The following is a 22,863-nucleotide window of genomic DNA, read 5'->3' as shown; positions in this document are numbered from 1 at the left end:
GTATCTCTGTCGTCCTCGCTTGTGGGCGTAGATCATACAATTTAAGTCCTCTCAGGTGACAACCGTTTGGCAGAAAACCGCCCAACAACATGTTGGCCAGATTCATGGCACCACCTGACCTTGCATCCGAGCCCGGGTGGAAGACCACCATGATCGCGCCTCCCAGCAGCTCTCTCAACAATCTACCCGCCCTACATATTTTGAGATATCGGGTTATTAGTCGTTAACAATTTTTCTTGCTCTTTTTCTAATATATTACTGCAACGAATGCTACATCCACGAAAAGGCATGTAGAGGAGGGAGGGGCCCCACCCCCATGAAAATCAGGGAGATGAGAGAATTTAGAGGAAGATTGCGTAACACACTTCGTAAGGTTTTGTAGGTCTAAAATTTATGTATTACTGTCCTAGCAATTCTAGTCTCTTGGGTCTTGTCAGTTGTTCTACTCTTCATAGTGAGCATTTGCGTGTGCACCTTGAGAGTGGAGGTTAAGGACCATGGTCCACCCGAACCCCATGGTCACAGTCGGTGCAGTTTGATCTACTACCATGGACCACCCAAACCCCATGAACCCCATGGGCCATAGGGTTCTTCCTAGTCAGCTGTTGTGTGGTGCTGGTGGGCCCTAGTTGGCCGGATGGGCTAGTTTCACCGGCCGGTAATATGGCATGTGGGTTGTTTCCACCTGTCTTGGTCGCAACACTCTATCGGCAGAGCCTGGTGCAGGCATCATAGATTCCGAACGACGAGCTGTTCGGTGAGTGTCTGAGTCATGGGTCGGCTTGAGATGATATCATAACCAACAAGGAGGTGGGGTGGTAATGCTGGAGGCATCAATACGACCTGATCCAACGCCTCGCATGACTACCACAAGCCATACAGAGGGTCCGGAAGTACTTCTAGTTGAAACAACATCAACATAAGGGGTGGCAGGGGCGCCGCTGACAAGGGCTACAACTAGTTTGAAATGTTTCCGATTAGGTCTCCTTGGCCACTTCTAGATTGTTTACAAGCCCCCCACCCCAAGCAGCACCACCACTATTGCGCTTCTTGTGTAAGGTAGAGGGGCACGCTACAATTGACCTACCATACCATACACCAGTGCCCCAACTCTAAATGATGGGTCACGCTGTTCGTGGAGATCCCGCAGCGGCAACGGTGTCGAGGTTGGCAGGACGAGCGGCGTTCTATGTACCGTGCCGATGGCGGCGGGTCTTGGCGGTATGGTGCAGCTGAGTCTCGATGGCAGATGCATCTGGATGGATGAGCGTAGGGTGGTGGTGCCGTTGGGCGTCGTGGTGGCATCGACGGATGGCCGGACTGGTAAGGATAATGCAGATCTCTTCCGTGAAGATGGGTCATCGGTTCGATGGTGGTGGCGGCTTCTAAAACATGTACATGTAGTGCACGCCTTAGGTTTCCTGCTCCGGCTGTAGGTTCCGACACATTATTCGGATGGATCGGAGACGACAACGGCTCTAGATATAGGGAGTGAGAGTACTCCTCATTATCGAGGTTGTAGGTGTGAGTGGTGGCTTCGGATGGTTTGATGCATGTTCTCATCACACATTTGTTGAATAATGAATAAAGATGATTGTATGTATCAATTGATGCAGAAGCCAGGGGTTTTAACTTTTAACCTCCTTTTCCAAAATAGAAAATTAACTTAGTAGTAGAGGAACCAGAGGGGACCGGCATGTGGTCCAAGTCCCAAACATGGATCTCTTAGTGCTCTGTACCCCTCAAAACAGATCCTTCCCATATGTTTGAAGAGCAAAGAGTTGAGATTACCGCTGAAGAAAATCGACATGGTGTTTGCAGAAGCTGTAGTGTACTCTTGAATGTACATAGGTTATTTTGTAGGGAATCCCTAAGTCTCTCCGCAAGAATATTAAAACATTGATCTGATGAAAAGTGAAAAGTGACGCTGCAACCATAACGTTATTTCACAGTGATCAATGAAATTTCTCTCTTCGGGGTGGAACCAGTGCTGTGATCGGCGTGTGTTGCATCAACCCAAAACCAAGTAACAACAAATCACTACAAATCGTACGGTGAGAGCACCAATGACCACACTTGCTTGCATCGCCAGTCTATATATCATCATGTTACTCGCGGCAATATCTCTCAGGTCATGATGGGATGACCATCGATATTTTAACGCCACAAAAACATACAGAGGGGCCAAATAAAGCTTGAAATAGCAACAGAAAATATATAGTCGATTTGTTTAGTTTCTTGACGATTATCTGTTGAATATATGGTTTGTGCATGTATATTGTATAGTCCGGCCCACCTCCTAATCATTGTACAGTTGAGGTTATGGCCCACCTTGTACTCCATATATACGTGCGCTATGCACCGATCAATACATCGAGTTGCATTGCCAAAATATTCGTTTCCAACATGGTATCATACCTACGATCCTAACCCTAACTCCTGCCGCCGCCGCCGCGATCCCATCGCCGCCGCCGCCGCCGCCGCGTCTCCTCGCCGCCGCGCCGCCGCCCCCCTGTGTGTCGCCGCCGCCTCGCGCTTCCGCCCGCACCCGCAGCGCCGCCACCCGCGCCGCCGCCATCCCTCCCGCCGCGCCGCTTCACCACGCGCCGCCGCCCTCCCCTCTCGGCCATGGCCTCCCCCGGTTCCACCGGTACCACCCGCAGCTGCCGCACCAACCCCTTCGACGGCCCCGATCCCGTCGTCATCCGTGATCTCAATATCCTCGCTCGGGTTCCCGTCATTCTCGATCAACTCACCTCCACCTACTATGCCTGGAAGACGTACTTCTCCCTTGTGTTCCGTGAGTACAATCTCCGGGATCACATCGATGGCTCCATGGACTCCCGCTTCATGGAGGATGATAAGGAGTGGACGTCCATCGACGCCACTCTGATCTGCTGGTTCTACACCACCATCTCGAAGGACCTCTTCCACATGGTGGTCTCCGCTGATGATGACGCTCACGTCGTCTGGACTAAGCTCAACGGCCTCTTCACCGACAACGCGCTCCAACGCAAGGTTTTCTTGCACGGCGAGATTTTTGGGTGCCAGTAGCTTGACTCGTCGGTCGACGATTATTGTATGCGCCTCAAGAAGCTTGTCGATGAGCTCCATGACCTCGGTGAGAAGGTCTCCGACGAGCTCCGCCTCAGCACTCTCATCGCCGGCCTGAACGAAGACTTCGGGAACGTCGCCTCCAACATCCCTCTCATCACCAACCCGACCTTCCCCAAGATCGTCGCGTACCTGAAGCTGGAGGAGAAGAGGATGTGGATGTCGCGCGCCCGGGCCACCCATACGGCTCTCACTGCCGGAACCCGCGGCGGTGCGCCGCCCACCGCTCCGGCTCCCCCGCCGCGGCCCGCCCAGGGGCCCCTCCACGTGCAACCGCCGCCCGGGTTCCCATATCCCGTGCCACCGCAGGCCCCTCCGCCGCCCCCCGCCGAGCAGCAGCAGCGCCAGGGTGGGCGTCGCGGCCGAGGTGGCCGCAAGCAGTAGCAGCAGCCGCCAGCTGCCCATGGCGGGGCACCGCGCCAGCCGCAGCACCCGCTCCCGCCGGCGCCCTGGCAGGCCGGCCAGAACCCCTGGACGGGGGTTGTTCACGCATACTCCATGCCCATACCGCGCGCCCCCGTCCCCGGTGTTTTTGGCGCCTGCCCGGCCCCTCATCAGGCTTTGTACGCGGCCCCTCAGGCGTATCCGCCGGCGCCGCTCTACGGCCCCTCGGCGGCCTATGGGCTGCCTCCGGCCGATGGGCTCGTGGCGCCGCCGCCACAGCCTCTGCCGTCGGCCCCGGCCCTCCCGCCGGCACCATGGGACCCCGAGTTGCTAGCGGCCCTCCACACCGCCCCCACGCCACAGCAGTACACCGGCGGTGGCGACTGGTACATGGACACCGGAGCCACGGCTCACATGGCCGCCAACCCCGGTAACCTTCTTACCGCTCACCCTGTTCACACTGCTGCTCGCATTACCGTGGGCGACGGTTCTTCCATGCCCATCACTCATGTCGGCCATGCTTCTTTTCCTTCTAACTCCGTTCCATTACATCTTTCTAACGTACTCGTTTAACATGACATCATTAAAAATCTTGTTTCTGTTTGTTCTCTTACACATGAAAATTATGTCACCGTTGAATTTGACATGTTTGGCTTTTCTGTTAAGGATGCCCGTACCCGGATGGTGCTCCACCGATGTGACAGCCCCGACGATCTCTACCCGGTCCACTCCTCCACATCCTCCGTCGCTGCACCCATGGCGCTTTCCGCTGGAGTGGACCTTTGGCATGCTCGTCTTGGTCATCCCAACCCTGCCACCCTTCGTCATATTCTTCGCAGTTTTTCATTCACGTGTAATAAGATCGACGATCACACTTGTCATGCTTGTCGTCTCGGCAAACATACTCGTTTACCCTTTAGCACTTCCTCGCATGTTGCTTCATACCCATTTGAGTTAATTCATAGTGATGTTTGGACCTCTCCTGTTGCAAGTAACACGGGCTATCTCTATTATCTTGTTATCCTTGATGATTTTTCGCACTATGTGTGGACCTTCCCGTTGCGGCGAAAGTCGGATTCTGTTGCCACTCTCACCGCATTCTACTCCTATGTCTCCATGCAGTTTGGTCGCCCCATTCATGCGTTGCAAACAGACAACGGGAAGGAGTTCGATAATCTTGCAATCCGCAACCTTCTCGCCACACACGGCACAATTTTTCGTCTCACTTGCCCGTACACTTCGCAACAAAATGGCCGCACTGAGCGCGTGCTTCGCACTCTTAATGACTGCGTTCGCACCCTCTTCTTTCACGCCAACGTGCCACCACGTTTCTGGCCTAACGCGCTCGCCACCGCATCACTACTCCTCAACATCCATCCCTGTCGCACTCGCGGGAATTTTGCTCCTCATCATCTTCTGTTCGGCACGCCACCTTCCTACACCGAGCTTCGCATTTTCGGTTGCTTGTGCTACCCTAGCATCGCTTCCACTACTTCTCATAAGCTCGCACCACAGTCTGTGGCCTGTATTTTTCTTGGCTATCCCCCCAACACCAAAGGCTACCGCTGCTATGATCCTATCTCACATCGGGTCATCACTTCCCGACACGTTTACTTTGATGAGATGGTTTTTCCATTTCAGCAGGTACCTTCGGATGTTGTGGCCTTGCCCGCTCCTGGTGACGGCCGCTCGGGCGCTTCTCGCGGGCCGCCTCCTGGCTTTGAGGGTGCCTCCCGTGTCCCGGGTCGAGTTCCTCCCTGGCCGGTTTACTTCGGGGCTGCATCCCTCCCGGCGCCTGCGACGCCCCCTGCGCCACCATCGGTGCGGGCCTCCTCGGCGCCCCCCGCGCCCTCGCCGGCGGCCTCGCCCGCAGCGGCCTTCCCCACGCCCTCGCTGGCGGCCTGCCCCGCACCCTCGCCGGCGGCCTCGCCCGCGGCCTCACCCGCGGTCTCACCCGCGGCATCAGTGGCGGCGGGCTCTTCTTCGTCCTCGCCCGTTGCCCCTGACTCGCTGCCCCGCCCGATGACTCGCTCTCGGGCCGGTACCTTCCGCCCGAGTACGTGGTACACTAGCGATGAGTATCTTCTTGCTGCTTCCGTCTCCGAGCCGTCCCCTCTCCCATCGTCAGCTCGAGCCGCCCTTCGGGATGCTCATTGGCTCGCTGCGATGCAGGAAGAGTTCGATGCGCTCCAATGGAACCGCACCTGGCAGCTTGTCCCTCGGCCACCTCGTGCCAATATCATCACGGGCAAGTGGGTCTTTCGGCATAAGACTCGTCCCGATGGGAATCTCAAGCGCTACAAAGCTCGCTGGGTGGTTCGAGACTTTCGGCAACGTGCGGGCGTGGATTTCACCGACACTTTTGCTCCGGTTGTTAAACCGGGCACGATCCGCAGCGTGCTTCAGCTGGCCGTCTCCCGAGCTTGGCCCATGCATCAGTTGGACGTCTCCAATGCCTCCTTGCACGGCCACCTCGCCGAGCAGGTGTTCTGTGAGCAGCCCACCGGCTTCGTTGACCCACACATCCGGACCATGTGTGCTTGCTCTCCCGTTCTCTTTATGGGTTGAAGCAGGTGCCTCGGTCCTGGTACCAGCGCATCGCTGCCTTCCTGCAGACGCTCGGATTTACATCGACCCGCTCCGACGCGTCCCTCTTCGTGTACTATCATGGGGTTGACACGACCTACTTGTTGCTCTACGTCGACGACATCATCCTGACGGCTTCCACTATCGCGCTTCTCCAGCGGCTTACTGCTCGTCTTCGCGATGAGTTTGCCCTGAAGGACTTGGGGCCCCTCCACTACTTCCTCGGCATTGAGGTGGTTCGACGGCCAGATGGGTTCTTTTTGCACCAGCAGCGTTACGCCCATGAGCTTCTCGATCGTGCCGGCATGCTTAACTTCAAGCCCGCTCCCACGCCTGTTGACACCAAGGCCAAGGTTTCAGCTCTGGAGGGCTCTCTCGCATCCGACGCGGCCTTCTATCGCTCCATTGTGGGTGCCTTGCAGTACCTCACTCTGACGCGCCCCGACTTGTAGTATGTTGTTCAGTAGGTCTGTCTTCACATGCATGCTCCGTGCACTACACCACAACACCAATGTAATGGCATGCAATCTGCCGGGAGAAAGCTCTTAAGAGGGCAGAGAAACTGCCAGGATAGTAGTTCTCCCGGCAGATAGAACTGCCACAAGAACGGCTGCCGGGGATTTGTTCTCCCGGCAGTTAGATTATTCCCGGCAGTTTATCTGCCCTAGCTTATATATCTGCCGGCAGTTTGCTTTCTCCCGGCGGACTGTTTGCGCCAAAGGAAATACAGTTACCGACAATGTTACTGCCAGTACAAGCATGTTGACCCGGCAGATAGAATGCCAGATCATTGTGTTTAACTAGCAAAAACTGTTTTACGTATGCAGCATATACCTAATTAAGAATCCATTTTGGCAATCAGGTAGATCTCACATCTTAGACATACACTTCAATCGAAGTTACACATAGGCCTCATCAAAAACCTTAAATTTCCTTCAATATAAACATAACATGCCAGATACATATGTTTCTGGATACATACATATAGGAAACAACCATACATAAGGACTTGTGCTGGCACAAAATAGTACGTATGTTTCTAGATGTGCCACACAACCAAAATGAGCATCCAGTGGCTTGTGTACCAAAACAACCACCAAAATAAGCAGAACTTGCCAATGTCTCCAGGTTCAACAAACTAGGTGCACTACATTATCACTACACCAACTTAATTGTATGTCCTCCAAACCTTCAGCCGCTGTAGAACTTCCAAACCGTCAACCGCTTGTATGTAGATCTTGCAATCCTCCATCAACTTGTGTATCTTAGGAAAACCTGCAACAGACCGGAAACTCAAAATGGAGCTCTCATAGAACGATAAACCTGTTGTATCATAAACATGCAACTAGTAATGGAAGCACAAGACAGCACAATAAAAATGCAATCTTTATATCACATAAGGACAAGTGTTCTAATGCAAATAGCAGAAGTCAATAGACATTTCTTCAGGACATCAACTAAACATAGTCCAGGCACTTTGCAAGGAGGCTCCAGGCCAAGCATTTTTCAGCAAGGACTTCTATCCAAACATCAATAGTCCTGCTCAGTTTTTAAAAAGGACATCAAGGGCTCCAAACTGCTCAGGCTCTGTTTGGGTGAATAGTATATGTAAAATTGTAGTATTCGAAAACTACAGTTTCTAAACCTCTAGCTGCAAAATACCAGAGTTTGTGAAAACCATAATATTATACAGTATTTGCAAAATCATGAGACGTATCGCAGATGCAATATTTACGACAGTATTTTAAACTAAATCACGTGAGCTTGCACAGCCAGCCACTGATACAACAAAATATGTGTACATGTGCCCTTCACCTTTCCACCATATATCTACCTGACGTGTTGTGTAAATTTCAGAAACAATTAAGCTAGACAAACTTACCAATTGTTGATTATTATAATCAAAGAAACAGACTAGTCCTGCTTCTGGACAGTTTGTCATTATTATAGCAATCAATGAAAGTCAATCAAGGCCTTTAACAGTTCAGGCAGTGTGTAGCAACATAAAAACAAGGCTATTCAGGCAGTGTATAACAACAATCCAGTCAGTGTATAACTGTCGCCGCTGGAGATTCCCCGTAGAGGGGCGTCCTCTTTGGTAACCTAAAAAGCCTTGAGCATGGCTATTCAGTGCCGTTCTCAGTTCTTACGCCTGCAAACAGTAACAACTACTCCCTCCGTCCCATAATGTAAGACAGCTTTTTAACACTAGTGTAGTGTCAAAAAACATCTTACATTATGGGACAGAGGGAGTAGCAACTAGCTAGCTAGAAAAAAGTGAGTTCTATGCATGTGCATGGCCGTCTGATGATGATCCATAATCCATAATCAACAAAATTGCTGTAAGTAACTAATAAGGATGGTCCTTGAAGGATGCCACCTGAAGAAAATGTTAGCCCAAAACTACTGGCGAGTAACTAGCTCTCTGTCTTGTACAATCTAGCAGAGGACTAAATAGCAGCCAGCTGCACACTTGCTGCGGCAACACACAAGAACAGAGGAACTCACACAGTAGCAGTTGTGTGCTACTAACTATTTATGCTTAAGCATTCTAGCAAAACACATACACGTATATGTAGTAGTACTACACTTGAGGCTTGGCTGGATAGAAATGAAATGGCCCTGATTTACAATGAAGGAGCACGGCTCCTTTTATAGGGGATTACAAACTGCCTATTGCAGTTGTACGTGAATGTGAGGTAGCTACCTAGAAGCTTGCTGCTGCCAGCTCAATGCACTAAAGCTTGAAAAGTCTAGTTCAGCTCAACCTTTTCAACTAGGGAAAGCGAACTATTGCTTAGCTGCTTCTCCTCCTCAGCCTTTTCACAAGATAAAGTCTAATGCTATTTAGCTACTTCTCCTCCTCAGCCTTTTCACAAGATAAAGTCCAATGCTATTTAGCTACTTCTCCTCCTCAGCCTTTTTGATCGGAGAAAGCCTAGCAAACGACTCCCACTAGACTGGGTTGATCAACAGAAAACACTATCAGAATCAAATCAGGTGTTGCCGCTTTTCAACTATCCCTGTGTCACATACCTGCTTTGATTGCCCTCATCATCCCACATGCAAGGTCCCATAGCAGAAGCAGAAAAATCTTTTTGGAGCCGCTGTTATCAGTGACAGTGTTATGTATGGACCAGATGCATATATCCTTGACAACTTCAGTATCAGAAGATTTGGCAAAGAACGAGATTTAAATGTACTATACCTTTCTTAGAACATGTTCTCCACCTACACTAGGTGCCTTCCCAGAAGCAAGCATTATTTGGTTAGATGCATCTATGCCCATGACTCAAGCACCACCAAAAGATGGTTCATTCTGCATAGCACGGTAAAGAAATTACAAGAATGACACAATTAAACTTGGAAATAAAGGAATCCAACCAGAATCCAACTGCAAAATTGCTGGAAGAAATATGTTGGCAATGGACAGCAGTTTCAAACAAACAGATAGATAATCCACGAGAATTAGCAGTCCAAATTATGAAGGTCTTTTGACACTAGCTATGCATCAAGTGCCACTTTGCATTCACAAAAGGCATGAAAACCAGACTGCTAACATACGCATGGGGTCAGATCATGTTCCTATGTTAAGATCAAACATTTTCATGAGCAAATAAGACAGGTACTTATTATGCGTCTTAATATTCTGTTCAACCTCCTAAACCATAACATGCAAACAAAACAAGGTTTTTACGTGTTATTATTTGAAACAAAATAATCATAGTTGACAAACATTTTTCAATTTACACATCTAACAAAAGTTGGGCCAGAATCATGAATTCCTTGCCCAACCCAATTTCTACTTTGATGTTGCTATTACTAAAGTGACCATATGTTTCAGGTCAGACAAGATACCAGGCAGCAATTATTAGTAAAACATGCAGTACATAGTGTAGGCTGAATGTTTACAGCTGAAAATAGCACTTTGTAACAAGTATTTACCAGTAAAACAAAGCGGCAACTATTTCTAGAGCTATAGTTTGCACTGGCTGAGGCTGACTTCTTCCATCAGAGTGCTCTGCTATTTTCCTCAAAGCAGAGGGAGAAGATTTGGCAGATGTGCTCATGTGTGTTACAAATCATTGGAAAAATTGAAAGAACAGTAAAGAATACAAGAGAACGGGAAGCACCAGGACCATACCTCGCGCTCGAAGTACAAAAGGGGGAGGTCGGAGGAGCACGGACGAAGGACGATAGGCTGGAGAGCATGATGGTCGGTGGCGCATACCCTAGGAGAGACGGTGCTGCCCGGGGAGAAAGCATGGAAGGAGAGGCGACATCTGGGCGGCGCTGGGGATGGGCGGAGGGCGGACGAGATCTGCGTAGGAGGGTACTTGACGGCGACGGAGGAGGGTGCTCGGCGGCGGCGGTGGTCCGAGAGGACAGCTGCTGCGATGGGTGGTCAGGGGCGGCTGGGGTCGGGCAGTGGTGGGTGCTCGGCGTCGTCTCGTGTTGGCGGCGGCTAGGGTTGGAGCAGATGGTGATTTGGGCTAGATCTGGGGCGGCCGCTAAGTCTCTGGAGCGAAGTATTTGGGCTCTCGTGCGCTCTCCGCGCTGGCGCGCCTTTGGGCCCAATTATTTCGTTCTCGCGCCATTAACGCTTCCCGGCAGATAATGGGCCAAGGTTTAGTTCTGAGAGTGACCTAAATGGTGGATATCAACGCCGGCAGTATGTATGCCATTATTGCTCAACTTCTACCGGCAGTTATTCTGTCTGCAAGTACTTGTGCCGGCAGTTAAGAGATCCCCGGCAGTTGGTTTGCCCTTATATAGATATTTCTCCCGGCAGTTAATTGCCCCCAATCAAGTGTTGTGGTGTAGTGGTGTGACTCTCACTGGACCTTGGTGAAGCGTATCCTCCGTTACATACGCGGCACTACGTCCATGGGACTTACACTGGCGGCCTCCGCCTCTACCGACCTTGTCGCCTACTCTGATGCGGACTGGGCTAGCTGCCCGGACACGCGGCGCTCCACTTCGGGGTACTGTGTCTACCTTGGGCCGTCTCTGATCTCTTGGTCTTCCAAGTGACAGCCCACAGTCTCTCGCTCGAGTGCCGAGGCAGAGTATCGGGCAGTGGCTAGCGCCGTTGCCGAATGCTCTTGGCTTCGTCAGCTGCTCCAGGAGTTACTTTGTGATGTTCACAAGGCCACACTCGTCTACTGCGACAACGTCTCCGTCGTGTACCTCTCCGCCAACCCGGTCCATCATCGACGAAAGAAGCACATTGAGCTTGACATACATTTTGTTCGTGAGCAGGTGGCCCTTGGGCGCATCCGGGTCCTCCACGTCCTGACGGCGCAACAGTTTGCCGATGTTATGACAAAAGGACTGCCTACTTCTATTTTCGAGGAGTTCAGGTCCAGTCTTTGCGTATCCGGCGACGCTTCGACTGCGGGGGGGGGGGGGGGGGGGGTGTTGAATATATGGTTTGTGCATGTATATTGTATAGTCCGACCCACCTCCTAGTCATTGTATAGTTGAGGTTGTGGCCCACCTTGTACTCCATATATACGTGCGCTATGCACCGATCAATCATCGAGTTGCATTGCCAAAATATTCGTTTCCAACATTATCTATAGTTGTTCGAGGCAGAATATTAATTAACTACTAGTATGAGCTCTAATAAAACTAGACGATGCCCCGCACGTTGTTGCGGGAATATTTTGCAATAGATTTCTAAGATATTAATAATTTATGGAAATAAGAATATTCGGAGAAATAATATGTGAGCTAAAACTAAAAATACATATTGTTATTTGTGTTTGATTATATAGTATTTTTGTAAAATATTTATTAAATATATCATGCATGTTTGCATGTTGAAGTGAATATTTTTCTATGGCTCATTGAATGTTGAAGTGGGTCTTTTCTAATGCATGTTGCTTGATGAGGTGTCATGCTTGCATGTTGAGAGAAATAGGATAGTGGGGACTAACTATTTAGATACAGAAGATTACTACTACAGCTGATTATTACGGTGAGCTAGAAGGGTCCAGTACATGACCGGCAAAGACCACGGCCCCTGAGACCTCCTCCACGATATAAAACGCAAAAGGGTGGTCGGCGATGAACTCCAACCTCATTGCACATTTCTTCTTGCGGCCGATGACGGCGGCGCAGGCAGCCGCCACGGTGCCCTCCTCATTCACCTCGACGACGGCCTTGTGGAACACCTCGTCCAAGCGCACGTCACAGACGCTCTTGTCCATGATGCCAGACAGGTCGGCGGCCTCCTCGGTGAACGCCTCCCGAAGCCCTAGGCCTCGAAGGACTTGGGCGAGACGACAAAAGAATGACAGCTTGAACTTGGGCAGCATAAGCTCCCTCACTCTGCTTCGGAGCTTCGGCACGTGGTCAAGCAGGGAGCCACCCATATCCGCAAGAGTGCTGACCATGGCGTGCAGCCCGTCGTCCTCGTCCGGGAGGAAGACGCACATGGAGTACCGCGACATGGCATCATCACCGGCCTTGTAGGGGAGCTTGAGCACCTTGAAGCCTTCATTGTATGAGACGAAGAGCTCGCATGTTCCCGGCAGGGTCATGAAGGGGACGTCGACGGGGTCGGCGCCGTCGAGGCGGTGGAACTCATGGTCCTCGGTGAGGTTCTCTGGGAAGCGGGTCTCCCACGCGCCCTTGAAGTAGATGGCGTTGGTGAGCACGAACCTCGAGTGGTCGGTCAATGAACCCTCCGGCAGGAACTCCCAGATGAGATTGTTCGTCTCCGCCGCCGCCCACTGGTTGATCTCCTTCCTGGTCTCCTCCCTGACCTCATCCTACACATGCACGTTGTAACAAACAATGACGTACCATTGCCAATGTGAAACAGCGATCAACGTTAGAGATGAAGAAAAAAAGTTAGAGTGCTACCTCAGCGAAGTCGACGGCGCGTATCTCTGCCTTGTAGGACTCGGTGGCGGTGTGGAGGAAGTCCGGCGTGAGCTCCATGTGTTCCTGGTGAAATACACCGTAGGTGTAGGTGATGACAGGCCCACCGGAGCCGGACGGGTCGGAGGGGAGGCCGTGCACGAACCCGGCGAGCTCGTCGGCCGACGCGGCACCGAGCAGGGCTAGGAGCTCATCCAGAGTTCTGCCGCAGGCTCCGGCGGCCACCAGGCCGAGCGTGGTGTAGAGGGACAGCGGCGAGAAGGCGATGTTGCTGCCCCTGGTGTTGTCTCCCTCGCCGAGCTTCTTGGCCAGGCGGAGCGCGAACGCAGTCAGGCCGTCGGAGCCCATGGCCGGTGGCGGCGACGACCTGCGCTCCTTCTTGCTGTTGGAAGTTGGAACTCGCCTACTTGTTCTTCTCTTTATATTTTCTCCTTTTCTCAACTCCAGCGGTTCAATCTTCACGCAGGGTTTATATGCAACTACCAACCGACTAGCAAAGTCCTTTCCCTATACGTAGACAGCTAACACGGTTACCACCTCCTTGCAATACTAATTTGACTACGTACTCCCTCCTTATCAAAATTCTTGTCTTAAATTTGTCTAAATACGGATGTATATTAAAACGTGACTTGATACATCCATATTTAGACAAATTTAAAATAAGAATTTTGAGACGGAGGGAGTACTAACAATGCCGAATCTGACTACTACTAGGACTCTACACCCAGGACACGTACTGCTACGACGCAAACCTAGACAAGATTACCCAACACTTGCTTGGCCTCTCCGGCTCTTGGTCTGCCATGTGGTCGATGCGATTGACGGTGCTCAAGTGTTGGCGTAAATTAAGAACGGCGGATTGGCTGCGGGGTACCTCTATGCACTATCGGTGACTCAAGGTTACGCTCCACGCATTGCCTTGGAGAGAGAGTTCTCATCCAGCGGATGAGATGTGACGACCACTGCGCCGGATGGGAGTAGTCGTCCTCTCGGTCGTGGTAGAAAGACCCGTCGTCAATGCCGCAGGAGTAAGCGGAGGCGAGTCTGATGATGTAGCAACCCCTGGCCCCACTGGTACAGCTTCTTGTTGCGCTCTCTAGCTGGGCCAAGTGGAACCACAACAGTCAGAGCACGGTGAGGCGCAGACTTCTGCAGCGAGGTCGATGACGCAGGAGTAGGGAGATCTTGGTCTGGGTGTAGAAAATGAGGCTAAAGCGTATGCTCTTAGCAGGGACGCGTGCATGTTTATATAGGTACAAGGCCGCGAGATATACAAGGGTTGTTAGGCTGTGGATTGATTTACAAGTCATAATCTAGATAAGACACAATCACAACAGCCCAACTATGGTTACAACTAACTACATGCACGCACGCGTATACGGTTTATAGATACACCGTATATACATTGTTTAACACTCCCCCTCAATCATAACTTATCTAAGTTGAGGTTGCGTCGAAATGCCTCCAGCTCCCTCAAAGAAAGGGGTTTAGTAAACCCATCTGCAACTTGATCACCAGTAGGAACAAAGCAAACATTCAACAGCTTGTTGGCGACCCGTTCCCGAACAAAGTGATAGTCTATCTCGATATGCTTTGTCCTAACATGAAAAATAGGATTGGCAGATAAATACGTCGCACCCAAATTGTCACACCATATTGATGCTGCCTTGGGATGATGAATACCCAACTCTATCAACATGTTTTGGACCCAGATCACTTCAGCAGTGGCATTAGCTAGGGCCTTGTACTCAGCTTCGATGCTAGACCGAGACACGATAGCCTGCTTACGAGCACTCCATGAAACCAGATTTCCTCCAAGAAAAACTACAAAACCTCCTGTGGATCCTATCATCAGGACAGCCTGGCCAATCTATATCAGAAAACGCACTGATGAGCATGGAGTCTGACTTGCAAAGCTTAAGCCCATGACTCTGTGTTCCTTGAAGATATCTAAGTATCCGTTTTACAGCAGTCTAATGAACAGTAGTAGGAGCATGCAAAAACTGACAAACCTTATTGACAACATATGCAATATCTGGGCGAGTCAATGTTAGGTATTGTAGTGCTCCCACGATGCTCCTATACCTGGTGGAGTCTTCGGTTGCAAGGATGTCTCCATCATGAAGGGATAACTTCTCGAAGGTGGCTAAGGGTGTAGGCGCAGGTTTATATCCTGCCATGCTCATCCGCTGAAGTATCTCTTGCACATATTTTTCCTGTGATAGAAGAACACCACTTGCAATGTTTTTGACCTAAATACCAAGAAAGAAATGCAAGGCACCTAAGTCTTTCAGTGCAAAATCCATACTCAGATCCTTAAGGAGTGTTGTAACTGCTTTAGATGAGGAGCTTGTAACAATAATATCATCAACATATATGAGCATAAAAATAGTTACTCCATGCCGATGATAAAAGAACAGCACCGTATCTCCCTTTGACGCAAGAAAACCAAGGGATCGAAGTTTGGAGTACAAGCAATAGTACCAGGCTCTTGGTGCTTGTTTCAAGCCATAAAGTGCTTTATCAAGTTTGCAAACATGTCGTGGTGAGACCGAGCTCTCATGCCCAGGAGGCTGCCTCATAAACACTTCCTCTTCCAGAACACCATGCAAAAACGCGTTCTTTACATCTTGTTGACGCATGCACCAATTCCGATAAATTGCAATGGAAAGAACTAGACGGATAGTAGAAACTTTTACCATAGGGCTAAAGGTGTCCTCATAGTCAACTCCATACCTTTGCTTGAAGCCTTTGGCAACCAACCAAGCCTTGTACCTGTCAATAGTGCCATCAGACTTCCTTTTGATTTTGTACACCCATTTGCAGTCAATGACGTTCCTCCCTTTGACAGGTGGAACGAGGCGTCACATTTTGTTATCCATAAGAGCAAAGTACTCCTCATCCATCTCCTTCCTCCACTTGGGGTCACCAAGAGCATCTTGTAAATTTCTTGGTTCACCTGCAGCACAAAAAGACCCCCAACGAACACACCCGTCTTTGTAAACTTTTGGTTTAGCAATGCCACTTTGAGACATGGTGTGAGTGCGCTGAAGGAAATATGCCCTAGAGGCAATAATAAAGTTATTATTTGTTTCCTTATATCATGATACATTTTTATTATTCATGCTAGAATTGTATTAACCAGAAACATAATACATGTGTGAATACATAGACAAACAGTATGTCACTAGTATGCCTCTATTTGACTAGCTCATTGATCAAAGATGGTTAAGTTTCCTAGCCATTGACATGGGTTGTCATTTGATTAATGGGATCACATCATTAGGAGAATGATGTGATTGACTTGACCCATTCCGTTAGCTTAGCACCCGATCGTTTAGTATGTTGCTATTGCTTTCTTCATGACTTATACATGTTCCTATGACTATGAGATTATGCAACTCCCGTTTACCGGAGGAACACTTTGTGTGCTACCAAACGTCACAACGTAACTGTGTGATAATAAAGGTGCTCTACAGGTGTCTCCGAAGGTACTTGTTGGGTTGGCGTATTTCAAGATTAGGATTTTTCACTCCGATTGTCGGAGAGGTATCTCTGGGCCCTCTCGGTAATGCACATCACTTAAGCCTTGCAAGCATTGCGACTAATGAGTTAGTTGCAGAATGATGTCTACGGAATGAGTAAAGAGACTTGTCGGTAACGAGATTGAACTAGGTATTGAGATACCGACGATCGAATCTCGGGCAAGTAACATACCGATGACAAAGGGAACAACGTATGTAGTTATGCGGTCTGACCGATAAAGATCTTCGTAGAATATGTGGGAGCCAATATGAGCATCCAGGTTCCGCTATTGGTTATTGACCGGAGACGTGTCTCGGTCATGTCTACATAGTTCTCGAACCCATAGGGTCCGCACGCTTAACGTTTCTATGACAGTTATATTATGAGTTTATATGTTTTAATGTACCAAAGGTTGTTCGGAGTCCCGGATGTGATCACGGACATGATGATGAGTCTCGAAATGGTCGAGACATGAAGATTGATATATTGGAAGCCTATGTTTGGATATCAGAAGTGTTCCGGGTGAAATCGGGATTTTACAGGAGTACCGGGAGGTTACCGGAACCCCCTAGGAGGTTAATGGGCCTTAGTGGGCCTTTACGGAGAAGAGGAGAGGCGGCCAGGGCTGGGTCGCGCGCCCCTCCCCCCCCCCTAGTCCGAATAGGACAAGGAGAGGGGGGCGGCGCCCCCCTTCCTTCCTCTCTCCCTCCTCTTTCCCCCTCCCAAGTCCTAATCCAACTAGGAAAAGGGGGGAGTAGGACTCCTCCTTGCGCGCCCTCTCTCCTGGACAGCCGCACCCCCCTTGCTCCTTTATATACGGGGGCAGGGGGCACCCTAGAGACACAACAATTGATCAGTTGATCTTTTAGCCGTGTGCGGTGCCCCCCTCCACCATAGTCCACCTCGATAATACTGTAGCGGCGCTTAGGCGAAGCCCTGCGTCAGTAGAACATCATCATCATCACCACGCCGTCGTGCTGACAAAACTCTCCCTCAACACTCGGCTGGATCGGAGTTCGAGGGACGTCATCGGGCTGAACGTGTGTTGAACTCGGAGATGTCGTGCGTTCGGTACTTGATCGGTCGGATCATGAAGACGTACGACTGCATCAACCGCGTTGTGCTAACGCTTCCGCTTTCGGTCTACGAGGGTATGTGGACAACACTCTCCCCTCTCGTTGCTATGCATCACCATGATCTTGCGTGTACGTAGGAATTTTTTTGAAATTACTACGTTCCCCAACAGTGGCATCCAAGCCTGGTTTTATGCGTAGATGTCATATGTACGAGTAGAACACAAGTGAGTTGTGGGCGATATAAGTCATACTGCTTACCAGCATGTCATACTTTGGTTCGGCGGTATTGTTGGATGAAGCGGCCCGGACCGACATTACGCGTACGCTTACGCGAGACTGGTTCTACCGACGTGCTTTGCACACAGGTGGCTGGCGGGTGTCAGTTTCTGCAACTTTAGTTGAACCGAGTGTGGCTACGCCTGGTCCTTGCGAAGGTTAAAACATCACCAACTTGACAAACTATCGTTGTGGTTTTGATGCGTAGGTAAGAACGGTTCTTGCTAAGCCTGTAGCAGCCACATAAAATTTGCAACAACAACGTAGAGGACGCTAACTTGTTTTTGCAGGGCATGTTGTGATGTGATATTGTCAAGACATAAGGCTAAATTTTATTGTATGAGACAATAATGTTTTGTAACCGAGTTATCGGCAACTGGTAGGAGCCATATGGTTGTCGCTTTATTGTATGCAATGCAATCGCCCTGTAATGCTTTACTTTATCACTAAGCGGTAGCGATAGTCGTAGAAGCATAAGATTGGCGAGATGACAACCATGCTACAATGGAGATCAAGGTGTCGCGCCGGTGACGATGGTGATCATGATGGTGCTTCGGAGATGGAGATCACAAGCACAAGATGATGATGTTCATATCATATCACTTATATTAATTGCATGTGATGTTTATCTTTTATGCATCTTATCTTGCTTTGATTGACGATAGCATTATAATATGATCCCTCACTAAATTATCAAAGTATAAGTGTTCTCCCTGAGTATGCACCGTTGCGAAAGTTCTTCGTGCTGAGACACCACGTGAAGATCGGGTGTAATAGGCTCTACGTTCAAATACAACGGGTGCAAAACAGTTGCACACGCGGAATACTCAAGTTAAACATGACGAGCCTAGCATATAACAGATATGGCCTCGAAACACGGAGACCGAAAGGTCGAGTGTGAATCACATAGTAGATATGATCAACATAGTGATGTTCACCTTTGAAACTACTCCATCTCGCGTGATGATCGGACATGGTTTAGTTGATATGGATCACGTGGTCACTTAGAGGATTAGAGAGATGTCTATCTAAGTGGGAGTTCTTAAGTAATATGATTAATTGAACTTAAATTTATCATGAACTTAGTACCTGATAGTATCTTGCTTGTCTATGTTGATTGTATATAGATGGCCCGTGCTGTTGTTCCGTTGAATTTTAATGCGTTTCTTGAGAAAGCAAAGCTGAAAGATGATGGTAGCAATTACACGGACTGGGTCCGTAACTTGAGGATTATCCTCATTGCTGCACAGAAAAGTTACGTCCTGGAAGCACCGCTAGGTGTACCACCTGCACCAGCAACTGCAGACATTGTGAATGCCTGGCAGTCATGTGTTGATGACCACTCGATAGTTCAGTGTGCCATGCTTTACGGCTTAGAACCGAGACTTCAACGACGTTTTTAACGCCATGGAGCATATGAGATGTTCCAGGAGTTGAAGTTGATATTTCAAAAGAATGCCCGGATTGACAGATATGAAGTCTCCAATAAGTTCTATAGTTGCAAGATGGAGGAGAATAGTTCTATCAGTGAGCATATACTCAAGATGTCTGGGTACTGCAATCACTTGATTCAACTGGGAGTTAATCTTCCGGATGATAGCATCATTGACAGAATTCTTCAATCACTGCCACCAAGCTACAAGAGCTTCGTGATGAGCTATAATATGCAAGGGATGGATAAGACAATTCCCGAGCTCTTCACAATGCTAAAGGCTGCGGAGGTAGAAATCAAGAAGGAGCATCAAGTGTTGATGGTCAATAAGACCACCATTTTCAAGAAAAAGGGCAAAGGGAAGAAGAAGCGGAACTTCGAGAAGAACAGCAAGCAAGTTGCTTCTTAGGAGAAGAAACCCAAGTCTGGACCTAAGCCTGAGACTGAGTGCTTCTACTGCAAGCAGACTGGTCACTGGAAGCGGAACTGCCCCAAGTATTGGCGGATAAGAATGATGGCAAGGTGAACAAAGGTATATGTGATATACATGTTATTGATGTGTACCTTACTAATGCTCGCAGTAGCACCTGAGTATTTGATACTGGTTCTGTTGCTAATATTTGCAACTCAAAACAGGGGCTACGGATTAAGCGAAGATTGGCTAAGGACGAGGTGACGATGCGCGTGGGAAATGGTTCCAAAGTCGATGTGATCGCAGTCGGCACGCTACATCTACATCTACCTTCGGGATTAATATTAGACCTAAATAATTGTTATTTGGTGGCAGCGTTGAGCATGAACATTATATCTAGATCTTGTTTGATGCGAGATGGTTATTCATTTAAATCAGAGAATAATGGTTGTTCTATTTATATGAGTAATATCTTTTATGGTCATGCACCCTTGAAGAGTGGTCTATTTTTGTTGAATCTCGATAGTAGTGATACACATATTGATAATATTGAGGCCAAAAGATGCAGAGTTGATAATGATAGAGCAACTAATTTGTGGCACTGCCGTTTAGGTCATATCGGTGTAAAGCGCATGAAGAAACTCCATACTGATGGACTTTTGGAACCACTTGAATATGAATCACTTGGTACTTGTGAACCGTGCCTGATGGGCAAGATGACTAAAACGCCGTTCTCCAGTACTATGGAGAGAGCAACAGATTTGTTGGAGATCATACATACAGATGTATGTGGTCCGATGAATATTGAGGCTCGTGGCGGATATCGTTATTTTCTCACCTTCACAGATGATTTATGAAGATATGGGTATATCTACTTAATGAAACATAAGTTTGAAACGTTTGAAAAGTTCAAAGAATTTCAGAGTGAAGTTGAAAATCAACGTAACAAGAAAATAAAGTTTCTACGATCTGATCGTGGAGGAGAATATTTGAGTTATGAGTTTGGTCTTCATTTGAAACAATGTGGAATATCGCAACTCACGCCATCCGGAACACCACAGTGTAATGGTGTGTCCGAACTTCGTAATCATACTTTACTAGAAATGGTGCGATCTATGATGTCTCTTACTGATTTACCGCTATTTTTTTGGGGTTATGCATTAGAGACGGCCGCATTCACGTTAAATAGGGAACCATCGAAATCCGTTGAGATGACGCCTTATGAACTATGGTTTGGCAAGAAACCAAAGTTGTCATTTCTGAAAGTTTAGGGCTGCGATGCTTATGTGAAAAAGCTTCAATCTGATAAGCTCGAACCTAAATCGGAGAAATGTGTCTTCATAGGATACCCAAAGGAGACTGTTGGGTACACCTTCTATCACAGATCCGAAGGCAAGACTTTTGTTGCTAAATTCGGAGTTTTTCTAGAGAAGGAGTTTCTCTCAAAAGAAGTGAGTGGGAGGAAAGTAGAACTTGATGAGGTAACTGTACCTGCTCCCTTATTGGAAAGTAATTCATCACAGAAACCGGTTCCTGTGACACCTACACCAATTAGTGAGGAAGTTAATGATGATGATCATGAAACTTCAGATCAAGTTGTTACTGAACCTCGTAGATCAACCAGAGTGAGATCCACACCAGAGTGGTACGGTAATCCTGTTCTGGAGGTTATGTTGCTAGACCATGACGAACTTACGAACTATGAAGAAGCGATGGTGAGCCAAGATTCCGCAAAATGTCTTGAGGCTATGAAATCTGAGATGGGATCCATGTATGAGAACAAAGTGTGGACTTTGGTTGACTTGCCTGATGATCGGCATGCCATTGAAAATAAATGGATCTTCAAGAAGAAGACTGACGCTGACAGTGATGTTATTGTCTATAAAGCTCGACTTGTTGCAAAAGGTTTTCGACAAGTTCAAGGGATTGACTACGATGAGACTTTCTCACCTGTAGCGATGCTTAAGTCTGTCAGAATCATGTTAGCATTTGCTGCATTTTATGATTATGAAATTTCGCAAATGGATGTCAAAACTGCATTCCTGAATGGATTTCTGGAAGAAGAGTTGTATATGATGCAACTGGAAGGTTTTTTCGATCCAAAGGGAGCTAACAAAGTGTGCAAGCTCCGGCAATCCATTTATGGACTGGTACAAGCCTCTCGGAGTTGGAATAAATGCTTTGATAGTGTGGTCAAAGCATTTGGTTTTGTACAGACTTTTAGAGAAGCCTGTATTTACAAGAAAGTGAGTGGGAGCTCTGTAGCATTTCTAATATTATATGTGGTTGACATATTGTTGATTGGAAATGATAAATAATTTCTGGATAGCATAATGGGATACGTGAATAAGAGTTCAATGAAATACCTCTGTGAAGCTGCTTATATATTGGGCATCAAGATCTATAGAGATAGATGAAGACGCTTAATTGGACTTTCACAAAGCACATACCTTGACAAAGTTTTGAAGAAGTTCAAAATGGATCAAGCAAAGAAAGGGTTCTTGCCTGTGTTACAAGGTGTGAAGTTGAGTAAGACTCAATGCCCGACCACTGCAGAAGATAGAGAGAAAATGAAAGATGTTCCCTATGATTCAGCCATAGGTTCTATCATGTATGCAATGCTATGTACTAGACCTGATGTGTGCCTTGCTATAAGTCTAGAAGGGAGGTACCAAAGTAATCCAGGAGTGGATCACTGGACGGCGGTCAAGAACATCCTGAAATACCTGAAAAGTACTAAAGATATGTTTCTTATTTATGAAGGTGACAAAGAGCTCATCATAAATGGTTACGTTGATGCAAGCTTTGACACTGATTCAGACGATTCTAAACCGCAAACCGGATACGTGTTTACATTGAACGGTGGAGTTGTCAGTTGGTGCAGTTCTAAACAAAGTATCGTGGCGGGATCTACATGTGAAGCAGAGTACATAGCTGCTTTGGAAGCAGCAAATGAAGGAGTTCATATCCGATCTAGGTGTCATACCTAGTGCATCGGGTCCAATGAAAATCTTTTGTGACAGTACTGGTGCAATTGCCTTGGCGAAGGAATACAGATTTCACAAGAGAACCAATCACATCAAGAGATGATTCAATTCCATCCGGGATTTATTACAGGTGGGAGACATAGAAATTTGCAAGATACATACGGATCTGAATATTGCAGA

General features: G+C 48.3%; 1 protein-coding gene and 1 long non-coding RNA gene across 2 annotated transcripts; both read right to left on the bottom strand.

Annotated features, from left to right (window-relative positions):
• Window positions 1–7,001: 7,001 nt before the first annotated feature.
• On the bottom strand, window positions 7,002–10,617 carry LOC123063540 (uncharacterized). The gene is made up of 4 exons (XR_006430385.1): window positions 10,229–10,617; window positions 9,293–9,403; window positions 9,121–9,191; window positions 7,002–7,359 (listed from the first exon to the last, which is right to left on the bottom strand). It is a non-coding gene; the product is annotated as an uncharacterized lncRNA (long non-coding RNA).
• Window positions 10,618–11,911: 1,294 nt separating this feature from the next.
• On the bottom strand, window positions 11,912–14,177 carry LOC123063539 (serpin-Z2A-like). Its single transcript, XM_044487346.1, has 2 exons — window positions 12,958–14,177; window positions 11,912–12,863 (listed from the first exon to the last, which is right to left on the bottom strand). The coding sequence occupies exons 1-2, from the start codon at window positions 13,321–13,323 to the stop codon at window positions 12,063–12,065; spliced, it is 1,167 nt and encodes a 388-aa protein (XP_044343281.1). The 5' UTR covers window positions 13,324–14,177; the 3' UTR covers window positions 11,912–12,062.
• Window positions 14,178–22,863: the final 8,686 nt, after the last annotated feature.

The sequence above is a fragment of the Triticum aestivum genome, chromosome 3A, assembly GCF_018294505.1.
Source record: "Triticum aestivum cultivar Chinese Spring chromosome 3A, IWGSC CS RefSeq v2.1, whole genome shotgun sequence".
In the NCBI taxonomy this organism is placed as follows: Eukaryota; Viridiplantae; Streptophyta; class Magnoliopsida; order Poales; family Poaceae; genus Triticum; species Triticum aestivum.
The sequence above is the reverse complement of the archived record's forward strand: the minus strand, read 5'-3'. Positions and strand labels throughout refer to the sequence as shown.